This window comes from Indicator indicator, chromosome 4 (assembly GCF_027791375.1).
Source record: "Indicator indicator isolate 239-I01 chromosome 4, UM_Iind_1.1, whole genome shotgun sequence".
NCBI classification, from domain to species: domain Eukaryota; kingdom Metazoa; phylum Chordata; class Aves; order Piciformes; family Indicatoridae; genus Indicator; species Indicator indicator.
Genome location: NC_072013.1, coordinates 33,605,356 through 33,621,909, shown reverse-complemented (window position 1 = coordinate 33,621,909; position 16,554 = coordinate 33,605,356). Strand labels below are relative to the sequence as shown.

At 50.5% G+C, this 16,554-nt stretch overlaps 1 protein-coding gene across 1 annotated transcript; it reads left to right on the top strand.

Moving 5' to 3' along the window:
- Positions 1-14,721: 14,721 nt before the first annotated feature.
- Positions 14,722-15,631, top strand: ARF6 (ADP ribosylation factor 6). Its single transcript, XM_054400035.1, has one exon. It carries the CDS (start codon positions 14,722-14,724, stop codon positions 15,247-15,249), a length of 528 nt encoding a protein of 175 aa, XP_054256010.1. The 3' UTR covers positions 15,250-15,631.
- Positions 15,632-16,554: the final 923 nt, after the last annotated feature.

Here is a 16,554-nt window from a genome sequence, read left to right as displayed (position 1 = left end):
CGCTCCGATTCCGCCACCCGGTCCCACCAGCAGCACTGCCGGGCATCCCACTGCGCGCCTGCGCCGAGGCCCCGTTACGGGTCGCGCCCGGCACCAAATCTCTGCGCTCCGCGGCCGTGCATGTCCTGAGCCGGCTATGCTGCAAGCGGCCGGCAGGAGGCGCTGCTGTGTGGGGCCGCTGCTGCGTGACTCGGGGTGTGGCGTGCAAAACATGGGGCGCGGCGTCCCAAATGTGGTGATCGGGGTGCAAGCCGTGGGGCGCGCAAAAGCCGTGTGGGTGTGGGATGTGCAAAAGGAGCCCGCGTCTCTCTGTGTTGCCCAGGCTACGCTGCAGTGGCTATTCACAGGCGCGATCCCGCTACTGACCGGCACGGGAGCTTTGACCTGCTCCGTCTCCGACCTGGGCCGGTTCACCCCTCCTTAGTCAACCTGGTGTGCCCCAGCTCCCCGGGGCTCACCATATTGATGCCGGCCTTAGCGCGGACGCCCGCTCGGCATAGCGCACTGCAGCCCAGAACTCCTGGGCTCAAGCGATCCGGCGTGCTCAGCCTCCCGAGTAGCTGGGACTACAGGCGTGCGCCACCGCGCCCGGCGCTGAGCGGCTGCCGCTGCCGCCCTCTAGTGCGGCCGCAGCCGTGACGTCACTCCAACTCCGTTCGGCTTCCTTTCTCCCTTCCTTTAGTCCCTTTCTTCCTCGTCTCGGTCCCCTTCTTTTGCCGTCTTCCCCTGATGCTGAGGGGGCTGGAGCATCTCTGTGAGGACGAAAGGCTGACAAACCTGCAGCTGTTTACCCTGGAGAACAGCCTGAAAGGGCATCTGATCAATGCTCACCAAGAGCTGAAGGCGGCGGAATAAGGGGGGGGGGGGGGGGGGGGGACGGGACGGGACAGGACGCACGGCAAGAGGATGGAGCCAGACTCCTCTCAGTGGTGTGCAGCAACAGGACAAGGAGGTTCCATCTGAAGATGCAGATAAACGTCTTTGCTCTGAACCTTCTGGAGCCCTGGAGCAGGCTGCCCAGAGAGCTGTGGAGTCTGCTGCTCTACACATTGTGATCATGGGCAACCTGCTGTGGGTGCACCTGCTTTAGCAGGGCAGTTGGATTAGATGATCTCCAGAAGTTCCTTCCACCCTCCCACCAGTCTGGGATTCTGTGACTCTCATTCCCTTCTTGCCCCTTCAGCACTTACTCAAAACTGTTACCTGCTGAGAAGGCAGCAAGGCTCTGAGCTGGTGGAGGAAAGGGAGCCCCTTCCAGGGCAGCTGGCACCTCCTCAGCACACCTCCCAATTCACTGTTTCTCACACGAGGTAGAGTTTGACATCAGCATCTGATAGTGGATTCTAGCTGGGTGCCAGCAGAGGATCAGGGGCAAATCTTTGATGATGGAATGTCTTTAAAAGAGTGTTTCTGGGCCCTGTTCCTCATGATTTAGAAACATCTACATTTTTCCCTCTTGGAGATGTAGTCTCAAGGAGATGTAGTCCCCACTCCACTGTCTTGGCTGTGGTGCCCCAAGGTATCAGCTCTGTGTGTGCTTCAGCACTTAGATGCCAATACTTCACTGCTCCATTCCCATGCAAAGGAAATTGGGTCCTGCTCTCCCACTTGAGCTCTGCTACAGGGACATTTCACAGGTACCATCCCAATACTGATCAGCACAGGAGTGTTGACCTGCTCCATCTCCAGCCTGGGCCGGTTCACCCCTCCTTAGCTGATCTGATGGCCCCTGGTTCCCCCAGGACCACCATATTGGTGCCAGCTTCAGCATGGACATCTACTGCAGCCAGAAGCCCTAGGCTTGAGCCGATCCACCAATCTGATCCTCCCTGGTGCCTGGATTACAGGCACAAGCCACCTCGCCCAGCTGTTCTTCAGGGTTTTGCAGATTTCTTGACATCCATCTTGTGTGGGCTCTGCCTGACCACACAGTGGCAGTGAGGAACTGAGAGAATGTTCTTGGGCTGCTTCTATTTTATGTTTAAAAGTGTGTGGATGGATAGATACAAAAGCTTTCTGAGCACAAGCAGGTTTAAGCATCTGGAAAGTCCAGACTTATTGTTTTGAGACAGAAGACGCTTTAGTTTCATTTTAAGCCAAGTGAGGTGCATCAGGGAGGTCTGTCTACCCATTGGAATAGGTTGCCCAGGAAAGTGGAAGAGCTACCATCCCTGGAGGTGTTTAAGAAATATGTGGACATGGCACTTTGGGACATGGTTTAATGGCCATGGTGGTGTTGGGTTGATGGTTGGACTCAATGATCTTAGAGTTTTTTTCCAACTGAAACAATTCTATGATTCTATGAAAGCTCAGTAGGCCTTGGTTAATGAAGAGCAGATACAAGATGTCTCTCTCCCTGCTTTGAAATACTTTTCATAGAGAAAGGCTTCTTGATTCACCAGTGGTTTCCCAGGAATATAATGCTCAGAACTGAGGGCACAAATGAGCTGTGACAGTAAAAACCTGACAGAGCAGACTCATGAGACACCCCTGGGAGCTCCGGAGTGTGCTGCCTAAGCTGGTGGTGTTTGGGAGATGCTTGCTGCCTCACAGTTGTGCAGGGTGTCTGAGTCAGAAACATGATGGGAAGTTCTGCTGCCTGACATTTCCCATTTTAGAAGTCATATCTATTGGGATCTCAAAGGTCAGGTTGGGTCTTGGACTGTGGCCTTTCACTGCTGCAAGAAATCACAATGCACATCACCAAAACATGAGCACACCTGAATCACAGAATCACAGGCTGCTTTCAGCTGGAAAGGACCTTTGAAGGTCATCTAGTCCAACCCCCCTGCGGTCAGCAGGGACATCTGCAACTAGAGCAGGTAGCTCAGAGCCCCAGACAACCTGATCTAGAATGGTTCCAGGGATGGGGCATCTACCACCTCTCTGGGTGACTGTGGAGACACCTGATTGCTCTTGGCATGGTGTCAAAAGCATGAAGTGACACGGGTTACCCACAGCCCAGGACAGAGAAGTGTGACAAGCTCAGCCTGGGCAGCTGACGTCAGCCAGGAAGGCAGAGGGTGGCAAAGGCAGCATCTTCAGGTTGAACATCTGTGGGAGATGTTTTGCCTTTCGCCAGCATACTGGACCCTTTGGTGACTGCTCCCTGGCACAGGCAGCTGACAAGCACAATGTTGTGCAGGGGAAAGATGCCAAAAGAGGCTGGGTCCTGCTCTCTCACCCAGGCTGTTCTACAGGGGCTGTTCACAGGCGCCATCCCGCTACTGACCGGCACGGGAGCTTTGACCTGCTCCGTCTCCGGCCTGGGCCGGTTCACCCCTCCTTAGGCGACCTGGTGGCCCCCGGCTCCCCCAGGACCACCATATCGATGCCAGCCTTAGCACGGACGCCCACTCAGCACAGCTCACTGCAGCCCAGAACCCCCGGGCTCAAGCCGTCCGCCAGCCTCAGCCTCCCCGACGCTAGGATTACAGGCACAAGCCACTGTGCCCAGCTGGCTGCAGCTCCTGCTGCCTCTGCTCTTCAGTGCTCGGGGACTCCTTGGCACATCATCCATCTTATGAGTAACACATCAGCTGGATGCATGAATGCTTCAGCAACGCAGTGGGAATGAAGGGGAGAGGAGCATCAAATACAGGAACCCTAGCTTCCATGGGGAAATAGTATGCCCAGCAGGACCAGGGCAGAGATGGTCTACCTGTACTCAACACTGGTGAGACCACACCTCAAATACTGGGTTCAGTTTTGGGGCCCTCACTCCAAGAAGGACATTGTGGGGCTGGAGCAGGTCCAGAGGAGGGCAATGAATTTGGTGAAGGGTCTCGAGAACAGGGCTTGTGAGGAGCAGCTGAGGGAACTGGAGTTGATGAGCCAGGAGAAAAGGAGGCTGAGGGGCGACCTTCTGGCTCACTACAACAACCTGAAAAGAGATTGTAATACGGCAGAGGTGTTTTTTTTTGTCTCAAGTAACAAACTATAGGATAAGAGGAAATGGCCTAAAGGAGGAAATGTACCAGGAGAAGGTGAGGTTTGACATTAAGAAAAATTTCTTCTCTGAAATAGTGAAGCTCTGCACCAGACTGCACAGAGACATGGTGAAGTCCCCATCCCTGGAAGGATTAAAAAACACAGTTAGATGTGGTGCTGAGGGACATGGTTTAGTGGTGACTTGGCAGAGCTGGGCTAACGGTTGGACTTGATGATTTTAAAGATGTCTTTCTACCAAAATGATTACGTGATTCTAAACAAAATTCAGCTCTTCGAGTGAAGATTCAACACTTTGCTCTAGAAAGGCCAAGTTAATCTTTTGTAGGCCAAAAACTTCACATTGTGGTCCTACTCTAGGCTGCATCCAGTGAGAGCTCAGGCGGATTTCCTGAAGAGAGTCTAAGAGGCAACCTACTTGCTGCAGTGAGTATCTGCAGGTGTAAAGATGTGTTTTGATTCTCAGAAAAGGACACAAAAGTAACAAAAATGGGATGCAAGGAATAAAATGCAGGAGCATTTATACATTGATGGCAATGATTGACAGCTATCTAGAAATACTTCCACAGAGTCCTGGAGATCTTCATGCTGTGTTTTGCCTGTCTTGAAGGGCCTGTCCAAGAGACCTCCCCAAAGCATCTCAATGTGGGTAACTGTGCATCTGGCCAGGACTGGGAATGCTGCAAGTCCCTCACCTCTTTCTGGCTTCACAGAGACCTGTATCTGCAAGGAAAGCTTTGATCCAACATGCTCAGATATCTGAGGCAGCCTTTGGTCTAATCCAGACGTGGCCATTGGCAGACAGCAGCAGCAGCCCAGCCAGAGCCTCCTGCTGCTGCCTCCACCTCCACAGGTCCCCTCCAGGATCTCCCCACCCTGAGCACAAGGCCAGCCTGAAGCCACCTTAGCCCTGACCAAAGTGCTAAAGACACTAAACGATGGTGTCTTTGCTTTGCATTTCTTAAGTGCAGAGGTCAAGGCATGGGCATACCGCTACCCAAGTACACATGCCTCCATTTCAGATATGGACATATCTCCACCTCCTCAAGGCACAGGCAAACCTCCTACCCAAGGCCAAGCCCACCAGCAGCACTCTGGAGGTACCAAAGCATTTCTTCCAGACTGCCTGACCCAAATTAATGGAGCAAAGTCCAGGGGTAAAGTACACACGTGGCAATACAGTCTCAGAAAAGACAAACAAAGGTCCTCCCCAGTGCTACATGAGCCTGAAGTCCTTAAGGGTGTCAGGGCTGGATGAGACCCAAGAAACATCTTGTTCTGGGCTCCTATTATCTACTTAAGGAAGAGCTGTCAGTAACAGCTGGGGTTTTGGTTAAAGGCGTTAAGATTATGATTTAGGGGTCATGAGCATGAAGACTGGACATTCACAAACAGGGAGAAAATCTGATGGGAATGAGCTTGGCAGAATGAGGAGGAGCAAAGCACAGCTAGGATGCAGATAGAGTCCTGATAGCAGTGCTGGCCCGCTAGCACTGTGCCTTTGTGCAGCTCCTCACCACCAAAGCAGCACTTGAAATAAAAAATGAGGCCACTCAGAGCTGGGACACTTTGGTTGCTCCGCTCTGAGCGCAGGGGGAGCTCTGCCCCGTGGTGCTCATCTGACAGCTGGTTACTGCATCTTGCTCAGCAGGAGCAGCTGCTGCAGGCTCCTGCTGAGCATCCCCCACACGCAGGAGCTGCAGCTTTGTGCAAAGCCTTAAGGGTAAGATGAGCTCTCAAAGAACCAGCTTGGGGATCCCACTGAGCTCCAAATCTCAACCCGCCCCCTGAAGGCCAGGCAATGCTCCTGCTGTGTCTGGAACCAGAGACCCTTTGAATGACAAACCAGAAAAGAAAAAAGAACTTGGAAACTGGCATCAAAGCTGCCTCCGCATCGAAGTGTGGATGCAGAATACAGCAGATTCCTGCCAGCCTGCAGCACTGACTGGAAAGTACCAGCACCCTGAGCTTCTTGGGCATCCTGGTGTCACTGCCATGTTTTGCAGGACACTGAGGTGGCTCAGAACATCAGGACATCACTAATGGCCTGGCTTGGCGTGCAAAAACCACAGGAAGCAGGTCTCCAGGGGGTCAGCCAGTGCATCCAGCTGAGTCCTGGAGTTCATTGGTGTAAATCTAAATCTAAACATAAGGTAAAACTTACTTACTTTGAGGGTGACAGAGCCCTGAAGCAGGCTGCCCATAGAGATTGTGGAGTCTCATTCTCTGGAGAGATTCCAAACCCACTTGGACATTGCAATCCTAGGCAACCTGCTGTGACAGACCCTGCTTTGGCAGGGGACCTGGACTAGATGGTCTGCAGAGGTCTCTTCCAACCCCCAGCATTCTGTATCTCCTGCTTTGCTGGTGGTGTGAAAATGAAAAGCCTCACAAATTATTTTTACTCTTGTTAAGGCTTCATAACTTTTACAGATGATATTGTTGTGGTGGTGATTCAGGATTTTGAAGTACACAAATACGGTTGGGCACTATCCCCTACCTACATTTCCTCTGTCTGCTCCTGAAAATAACCTGTGAAAGAAGCCAGCTTGTTTGCCAATATAACTGCAAACCAGTTTTGATGTACTTAAGATACAAAACAAACCTAAACAACCTGGAGGCCAAACTGATTTTCCTGCTGGGAAGCCACTTTAGAAGAGCTCTTCCACAGGATACTGGAGGAATATAGAATCACAGAATTATTTTGGTTAGAAAAGACCTCTAAGATCATCAATTCTAATCATCATCCCAACACCACCATGACAATTAAATCAAGTCCCAAAGTGCCATACCCACATGTTTCTTGAACACCTCCAGGGATGGTGACTCCACCACCTCCCTGGGCAGCCTGTTCCAATGCCTGACCACTCTTTCAATACAGAATTTTTTCCTAATATCCAACTTAAACCTCCTCTGGCACAATTTCAGGTCATTTCCTCTCATCCTACCACCTGATACTAGAGAGAAGAGACCACCCCCCTCCTGGCTCCAACCTCTTTTCAGGGAGTTATACCAGGGAAAATGTGGAATTTTGAGTGGTTCTTCAGGGTCCTCGTTACACCATTTCAGGACACACACTAACAGAAATTTGCTGTGCTCAGAATACAACACCTCCTTTCCACCACAACACCTCTGCTCCTTCCCTAGGGCTGTTACACTGACATTATGGGAAGGGCCCAAGGATCTCATGCTGGCAGTAAAGCACTCACACACCACCGGAGACAGCAGGTTTAGCTTCCTGGCCAAGCCCAGCTGTGGCTGCACAGACAGAGAGGTCACAGAATCGCAGGAAGCAAGGCTGAGACGCCCACGGGGGACCGTCTCCACCACTCCCTGCCCACAGCCAGTCGCTCAAGGAAAGTGCTTCTCTAGCCTGACTCACCCCTACAAAGGACACTTGCCCTATTGTATCAGATATCTCGATGATAAGAAATCTACCAGTGGAATGCAATTGTAATGTAAGGATGTAATTTGTTTTCACAGCGAAGTGTTTATCTAATGTAGATACTAAACCCAAAGCATTATTATATTCCCTCTTCCTTCCTTGCAAAGCCACAAAGGTCTTTGAAGCATCAGTGCACCAGAGTCTTTTCCCATCTCCCGCTGCCAAAGGAGGAGAGGAAGGTCAGCAAGATGAGCTGCACCATATTAAAATAGCCTTGGTCCAATAATCCAAACTCATTGGGAAGTTATATCCAGAGAGATAAAAAACAAGCAGCTATGAACCTATTTCCTTGAGGTTTGTTTATTCTGATGTGATGGCTATCACATAAAGTATGAAGGTGTATAATTTTGTCCCCCTGTACTCAGCACACCTTGAATGCTGGGTTGTTTTGGACCCCTCACTACAAGGAGGACAACTGAGGGGCTGGAACAGGTCCAGAGAAGGGCAACAAAGCTGCTGAAGGGTCTGGTGAGGAGCAGCTAAGGGAACTCAGATTGTCTAGCCTGGAGAAAAGGAGGCTGAGGGAAGCCCTTCTCACTCTACAGCTTCCTGAAAGGAGGTTGCAGCCAGGTGCAGGTAAGTCTCTTCTCCCAAGTAAAAAGTAATAGGACAAGAGGAAATGGCCTGAAATTGCACCATGGGAGGTTTAGGTTGGATATTAGAAGAATATTCTTCCCTGAAAGGATTCTCACATGAACAGGCTGCCCAGGGAAGAGGTTGAATCTCCATCCCTGGAGGTGTTTAAAAGACACAGAGATGTGGTGCTGAAGGACATGGTGTAGCACCAGCCTCAGTAGAGATAGATGGTGATGGACCAGATTGGACTTGATGATCTTAAAGGTCTTTTCCAACCAAAATGATTCTATAATTCTATGATTTTCATTCATCTCTTTATTGTGACTGCACTTAGGGAAGGGCAGGACATGAAAACACAGCCTCACAAGCCATGAAACAATAGATGCAACCCTCGGTACCTGCATCGCCTGTAAGTTTGGAAGATAAGGAACAGGCTTCCCTGCAGCCAGGCCCAGATGAGATAGGTCCTACTGATATTTGCTATCTTTTCCCCCAGGCTTTAACCCATAATCACTTTGTAACCATAACTGCTTGTTGCTCTCCAGGCTGTAAGGCCATGCCAGCATGCAAGGGGCAGTTGGCTCAGTTACACATTGTCAGACAGTGCTTCCTTCTAAAATATTTAATTTGTGCAGGCTGCTCAGTTACTGACTGGGTGTTGTCAAGGACCCAAGAAGGTTTTTAATTCTTAAGCAGGCATGTGAAACTGAGCCACTTCCAAGAGGTCACATTTTTCAGGTAATCTAGAACACGGTTGCCATTGTAAATGCTTTTGTTGGGTGTTTGACCTTGAGGAGCAACCAGCAACATAAGAACCTATACTCTATGAAACAGACTGCACCTCAAATACTGGGTTCAGTTTTCAGCCCCTCACTACAAGAAGGACGTTGAGGTGCTGGAGTGGACAATGAAGCTAGTGAAGAGTCTAGAGAACAAGTCTTCTGAGGAAGACATTCAAGATCAAAGTTGAAGAGGCCTTGAGCAACGTGATCTATTTGGAGATGTCCCTGCTAACTGAGGGGGGGTTGGAAAAGATGACCTTCAAGGGTCCCTTCCAACCTGATGCATTCTGTAATTCTCAGTGGCCAAGGGAACCTGGCTTGTTCAGCCTGCAGAAAAGGAGATTGAGGGGGACCCTCTGGCTCTACACAACTCCCTGAGAGGAGGTTGGAGACTGGTGGGGGTCAGTCTCTTTTCCCAAGTAGATGGTGAAAGGATGAGAGGAAATGGCCTCAAGTTTTGCCAAGGGAGGTTTAGGTTGGACATTAGGAACAATTTCTTCCCTGGAAGGGTTGTCAAGCCCTGGATCAGGCTGCCCAGGACAGTAGTAGAGTCCCCATCCCTCAAGGTATTTAAAAGACATGTAGGTGTAGATTTAGCAATGAGAGACGTGGTTTAGTGGTGACCTGGCAGTGCTGGGTTAAAGGTTGGACTTGATGATCTTAAGAGTCTCTTCCAACCAAAATGATTCTATGATTCTATATATAGTGCCTAATGTGGACTTCTTTCCAAGGAGCAGTTTTAGGGGGTAGGTTTCTATCACCTTTCCACAAGCTGAGCACTGAGATGATGAATCTCTTTTCCTCAGAACATCACACTTCACCTTTGATGCCACATTTCCATCCCACAGCTACCTGAGTCACTATCTTCAGAATAAGAACCTGAATTACAGTACATCTCACACTGGGACAAAGACACATTTTAGAGGCTTGTAGCACAAGCTGTGTGATCTCCTGGCTCTCTAAGATATGACCCAGGGACTCAGCAGTGTAGTTCTTTGGACAACAAAGCCTTTATTTGCTTTACAAAGCTATGCCATTTACATTCTGCTTCCTGTTTACCAACTTTTCTGTTCATTTACGGAAACTAATATGTCTCTACATAAAAATGTTTCAAAAGTAGGTGGTGCTGTCTCACCAGCTTCTCACCCTTTCTCTGCGGGACTGGGAAATGTGAGCTACAAGGACTGACATGCACAGAGTTTATTAGTGACTAATTTGAGATCTTAACTATTGAAAGTGCTGAGTTCCCAAATGTCTTTTCTACTATATGTTATCCTAAAGAGTGGTAATAATGACTTTAAAAACACATGCCAAGCCACCTCAAATCTTCTCCTGGTGCACAGACTACATGAACAGAAAGGTCTCCTGAAGAGCAGGGAGGATCCTCACAAATAAAGCCCAGAGCAGGTGAAAAAAAAAAAAACATACTTCTATTCTGTGGCAGGTAGCTGTGTCTCCATGTCCTCAGTTAAGTTTTGGACTCCCTGTGTGAAGAATTGCAGTGCATTGCTTCTTCTTTTTGGGCTTTTAGACCTGGATGGTGGCAAGATTAACTCTGGACACAAACGGAACACATGAAGTTCCACCTCGATATGAAGAAAAAATCCTTTACTGTAAGGCTGCACACTGGAGCACTGAAACAGGCTGCCCAGAGAGGTTGTGGAGTCTCCTTCCCTAGAGACTTTCAAGACCCATCTGGATATATTCTTGTGTGACCTGCCCTAGGTGATCCTGCTTTGGCAGGTAGGTTTGACTAGATGGTCTCCAGAGGTCCCTTCCAACCTCCACCATACTATGAGTCTATCACTCAGCAGGTCACACAGTGGTAGCTGAAGAATACAGCACCATGCTCCACCTCGAGGTGGTCCAAGAACTGAGCAGCATCAGTGGCAGCAGTGGGATTGCTCAAGGAGCTATTGGGGTGCCCAGCTTGTCCCCATTCCAGCTGCTGAGGAACATGCAGCTGCTAAAGGCTCAGGGACTTAAGGGTCAAAGGCAGCTGAGCAGAAGCTGCCAACCACAGCCTGGAGTAGCACAGCTCATCTTGGTCACATACTCACCCAGGCCAGGACATGCAGCAGGAAAGGAGCGGGCCCAAGCTGGCAGAGGGATAACACAGATTGGAGCACCCTCTCGATTGCTGATATCAAGCCTGGGCATGCAGGAACTCTCCAGGGAGGGGAGCAGCTCAGGAAGCACTGCTGCTTAGTCAGCAGAAGGCCCCACTGCATGGAGATCTGCTCCTCAACAGCTCTCATGCAAGAGTAGCTGCTGTCTCTCTGAAAGCAACTGCCCACCTCAGAGAGTATTTCAGAGGTTTCACTTCTTCCAGTTTACCAGGTGGGAAAGGAGGGAAGGAGCTCAGGAAAAACAAGACCTCAGCTGTTTCTCAGATGAAATGGGCAAAGCCAAACTGGCCAAACCCTATCTGCAGACAGTCCCCAAAGATGAGGAACAGCAGAGTCACCAAAAAACCTTAAAAAAGGCATGGTTCAAGAGGAGACACATAGGAAACAGCACACCTGGGTCCAAAACAGAGGGTGATAGAAAAGGCATTTCCCCCCTTTGCAGTGACTCATTTTGCTTTGTGCCTCATGGAACCGGGTAGTGGGTGACAAAGCCATCTTATGCAGCCCAGAATCATATAATCTTGTTGGTTGGAAAAGCCCTTTAGGATCATGAAGTCCAACCATTATCTAACTCTATCAAGTCTGGTCCTAAATCATGTCCCTCAGCACCACATCTCTGCAGCTTTTAAACACCTCCAGGGGTGGTGATTCAACCACCTCCCTGGGTAGCCTGTTCGCAATGTTTGAGAACCCTTCCAGTGAAGATGTTTCTTCTAATACCCAACCTAAATGTCCCCTGGTGCAACGTGAGGCCACTCCCTCTCATCCTCTCACTGGGGAGAAAAGACCAACTCCCACGACCAGAGTGACAAGCATCCCAGACACCCACCATTTGGTGTTTCATTGACCGTGCTGGCTGCTGGGTACTGACATATTTAATGTTTGAAATCCACGTCCCTCAACTGGTGGATCCCAGGAAAAAGCATCAAATTCTCAGCTATTAAAAAGACAAGCAGAAAAACCTCCTGTTGGGTCACACCCTCCCCTTAATGCTTTAGACAGTCAGAACAAAAACGCTGAAAAGAGTCATTTCCTGAAACCAGAAAATGCTGCTGGGAGGCCAGCAGGTAGAGCAATTGATGCCTGCAGAGGGACAAAAGCAGCACTTTACAGCTCCTGATATCTCTTTTCCAGTATTTGAAGGGGCTATGAGAAAGCTGGGAAGGAACGTTTTAGAGGGGATTGTAGTGATAGGATGAGGGGGAATGGACTGAAGCTGAAATGGGGAGGATTTAAAATGGATATTAGGAAGAAATTCTTTACAGTGAGGGTGGTGAGACGCTGGAACAGGTTACCCAGGGAGGTTGTGGATGTTCCCTCCCTGGATGTATTCAAGGCCAGGCTGGATGAGGTTTTGAGCAACCTGGTCCAGTGGAAGGTGTCCCTGCCAATGGCCTAGGGTTGGAACTAGATGATCTTGAAGGTCCTTTCCAACCCAAACCATTCTATGATTCCCAAGTACTTTGGTCAAGATCCACAGTGTTGTACTACTGCTGCCTGATTTAATAACTACCACAACTACCAGCAGGGAAACGGTGCAGGGAGCAGAGCCAAGTAGAAACCCACTAACATCCACATCCTGATGTTAATTTTAGCCCTGCTGTGCAGTAAACTCTACTTAGATAAATTTCCCATGCCAGCAAGAAGAAGCTGAATTTGCTGTATCCAGCAAGATCACCAGGGCTTGCTGTAAATCTCACGCCAGGACAGTACTTAGCAGTATTATCCACTGCTTTAAACACCAGAGCATGAACTCTGGCAGTGCCTGACGCATGTAGGGGACACTTGTGAGCCCTGGTGTCAGCAGAGCATACCCCCAGCGCAGCCTGCACACGTTCATTAGGAGAGGCCACAGATGGAATGTTTTCCTTGGCGTCCTCCCTCTTTGCTCTCACTGCATGAAAGAGTAAGGCTTCCTTGGAAACTCTTATTGTCATCCACTTAGGAATCCTGCAGTCTAGGAAATCTCCCATTCTTCTAGATTTTGACACTGATTTCCTTTTTGCTGTTCCACAGGGGATTGTTTTGTGTGCATGCCACATAATGTCTGCCATAAAAATTAACTAAAAATTTGGTATTTTTGAAGGGGTAGAAGGATATCACAGTGTTAGGGGCTGGAAGGGACCTTGTGAGATCATCTGGTCCAACTCCCCTGCTAAAGCAGGATCACCTATACCAGGTCACACAGGAACTCATCCAGGCAGGTCTTGAATATCTCCAGAAAGGGTAAAGTCATTTTAACACACACAATCCCAACTGCTGTGCAGTCCAGAAGGTGACTAGAAAGATAATTTGCTGTGAGGGCGGGCTGAGAGTTGGGGTTGTTCAGCCTGCAGCAGGCTCCAGAGAGACCTTCTGGTGGCCTTTCAGTGCTTAAAGGGACTGATCAGAAAGTTGGGGACAGACTTGAGCAAGGCCTGTTGTGACAGGTTAAGTGGTGATGGAATTAAACTAAAAGACCGATTTAGACTAGAAGTTTTTCTGCAGAGGGTGGCAAGATACTGGCCGAGGTGCCCCTGAGAGGTGGTAGATACTCCATCCCTGGAACTATTCCAGATCATCTTGGGGTTGTGAGCAAACTACTCTAGTTGCAGATGCCCCTGCTGATTAGAGAGGCGTTGGACTAGATGACCTTTACAGGTCACCATTCCATGAATCTGTAATGATCCCATGAGGTGCCAACTGTTGCACTCCAGGAGCCCGCTGACTGGAGCGCACCTTAGTCCAGCACCACACCCCAGACGCTTCCCCACCCCCAAGCACTGAAGTGCTCTGCAAACCCTGGGAGCACAGGTTGTTCTCCCCGCCAGACCAGCTAGTTTTCTCTTCCCAGGAGCTCACAGACCCCCGCTGGCAGAGCCGCCCGCCTGCTGGGGCCGGGCCGGGCGGGGCAGGCCGGGGCGGGGCGGGCGGGTCCTTTAAGATGCACCCCGCGGCCACTACCGCTGACGTGTGATCGCGTGGCGCCTCTCCCCACGGAAGCCTCGCCCCCGTACTTCCGGCCGCACCGCACAGGCGCAGTCCCCGCCCGAGGCCGCGCGGGAAGCGGGGTAGCGCGCGCAAGACACCCCGAGGCGGAAAGGGGCGGGAAAATGAGCGCCCGGCTCCGCCTACCCCGCGAGCCGGCGGCGGCTCATGCGCAGATGCGCTGCGGCGGGTTGCGGCGGAGGGTGGCGCCGTTGAGCTGCGGGGCGGGGCGGGCGGGGCGCGGGCCGCGCATGCGCGATGGCGGCGGAGGAGGGGAAGTGAGGCGGGCTCGTGAGGCGCCTTTTCCGGCGGTGCTGGCTGAGGGAGCGGCGCGGAGCGGAGCCGGCCTCGAGCCCCGCTGGGCCGTCCTCAGGTAACTTGCTCGCCGGTTCCTGCTTTCTTTTGCGCCATTCGCCCGCCTCGGCCCGCCGCCCTTTCTCACATTCTCTCCCGTGCCTTTACAGGTTGGGACGCCGAGCCGCCGCCCTCTGAGCCGGCATCCATGAGCTGAGAGGCGCCGGGGTGTGAGCCAAGGCAGTGAGCCGGGCGGAGCCGCCGCCGCCTGAGGCCCGGCGGAGGAGCGGAGCGGAGCAGAGCGCGGCGCCGCCACTCTTCCCGCACCGCTGAGGCCTCCCCTCACCCCCACCCTTTTCCTCCCGCCCTGCTTCTTCCGCAGCCGCCCCATGTGCGGCCGGTGTTGAGCCCCGCCTGCCCTTGCCCTGACACCCCCTCCTATCCCCTTCGCCCCGCCGGGCCGGCCCCGCTCCGCTTCGGCCCCCGCCCAGCGCGGGCTGCTCGGGTGGGTCGGTGCTTGCCCTCCGCTCCCGCCCCAACCCCTGCCCCGGAGGCGCCGGGCCCCTTGGATGCCGCCGAGATGGGCAAGGTGCTGTCCAAGATCTTCGGCAACAAGGAGATGCGGATCCTGATGCTGGGTCTGGACGCGGCTGGTAAAACTACCATCCTGTACAAACTGAAGCTGGGCCAGTCCGTCACCACCATTCCTACCGTGGGCTTCAATGTGGAGACGGTTACGTACAAAAACGTCAAGTTCAACGTGTGGGATGTGGGGGGCCAGGACAAGATCCGTCCCCTCTGGAGGCATTACTACACGGGCACGCAAGGCTTGATCTTTGTGGTGGACTGCGCCGATCGAGACCGCATCGACGAGGCCCGCCAGGAGCTCCACCGCATTATCAACGACAGGGAGATGCGGGACGCCATCATCCTCATCTTCGCCAACAAGCAGGACCTGCCCGATGCCATGAAACCCCATGAAATCCAGGAGAAACTGGGCCTGACCCGAATCAGGGATAGGAATTGGTACGTGCAGCCCTCCTGTGCTACTACAGGGGATGGACTCTATGAAGGGCTGACATGGTTAACGTCCAATTATAAATCCTAATGAGAGAATTTAACTATTTAGTCTACAAAGAATTAAAGAAAACAAAACAACAAATAACCCACATGGCTTTCCGGAAGAATGATTCTCTACTGAAAAGTAAAAGCATCCATAGGATTATGATCACCTTTCTCCAGTTACCACCCTTTCCTTCTGCACACTTGACTGGATTCCTGTTTTAACTCTTTGCTTGGCGTTAGGATGCTCTAACCTCCGAATGTGACACACGAACACAAGCACTAGATGCTATGGCAGACTTCCAGCAAACAGGGGAAAGACACATTGTAGACTTGCTAAGTAACTTTTTTTTTTAATTATTTTTCTTCTTGATAGCCCTTAAGAAAGTTTGATTATTTTGGGGTATGGCTGGGGAGGGGTTGTTTTCAGTGTATGCTTTTTCTGTTTGTTTTTTTTTTTTTTTTCCTTTTTTTTGATGATATTTTTCCTTTCTCTCACTTGCTGTAGATTGCTACATTTTTGCCTTCACGCCAAAAATATGTTGCTAGGTCTGCTTCATCTAGTAAACTGAAAATTACTGCTTAAAAAATCAAACTGCAGTCTGTCTTTTTATATTGAGGACTTTTTTTTAATTTCTGTTAATCTGTAACTAAATAGTGACTCTCAGTCTTCATCTCTCAGCCTCATAATGCAACGAGTCCTTGCCTGCAGGGGCAGATAGCATGGATACCACTGTTCAAAGTGCATATCAGGCCCTAGTGTTCGCCAGGTAACGTAAGAACTGCTTTGAAATGTCAACTGGGGAGTTCTGAACCATACATCATGCATGAGGAGGGATCTGAAAGAAGTTCCCCATACCACATAGCAACCATATAGCCAATAAGACATGAAGGCTCTTGTAGTTCCAGGGTAGATACTCTTGAGTTTTGCCTCTTGCATTGCAAACTTTAATGTTTAGCTGCATTTTTTTTTGTTTGTTTTGGTTTTTTGGTTTTTTACAACTCGTGTCGGTCTCTGAGTGCAAGATGGGTTCCTTCCAGAAAATGCAGCAATAACGTGGCAGTGTCACAAATTTGACTTGAAATGGCAGACCTTAAGGCAAAAAACCAGCACCAACTTGCCTGTCAAATTACTTTCATCTCAAGACGGTTGAAAACATCTTTAAAAAAGAAAAAGATTTCTTTCTGACGTGCTCCTGGAGAAAGAAGCTTTATTTCCTTTTCCATTTTGTAGACTTCCGGGCTAAGCTCTAACCGAGCTCAGACCTCCTGCCATCTGAAAAATAGCCATTTTGAGGGGAGGGGAAAAAAAAACCACTCATGGATTTAAATTTTCCATGGCTCGACTGAG

Bases quoted from the DNA above. Each gene is read 5' to 3' on its own strand.
- ARF6 (XM_054400035.1), top strand. From the start codon at position 14,722: ATGGGCAAGGTGCTGTCCAAGATCTTCGGCAACAAGGAGATGCGGATC.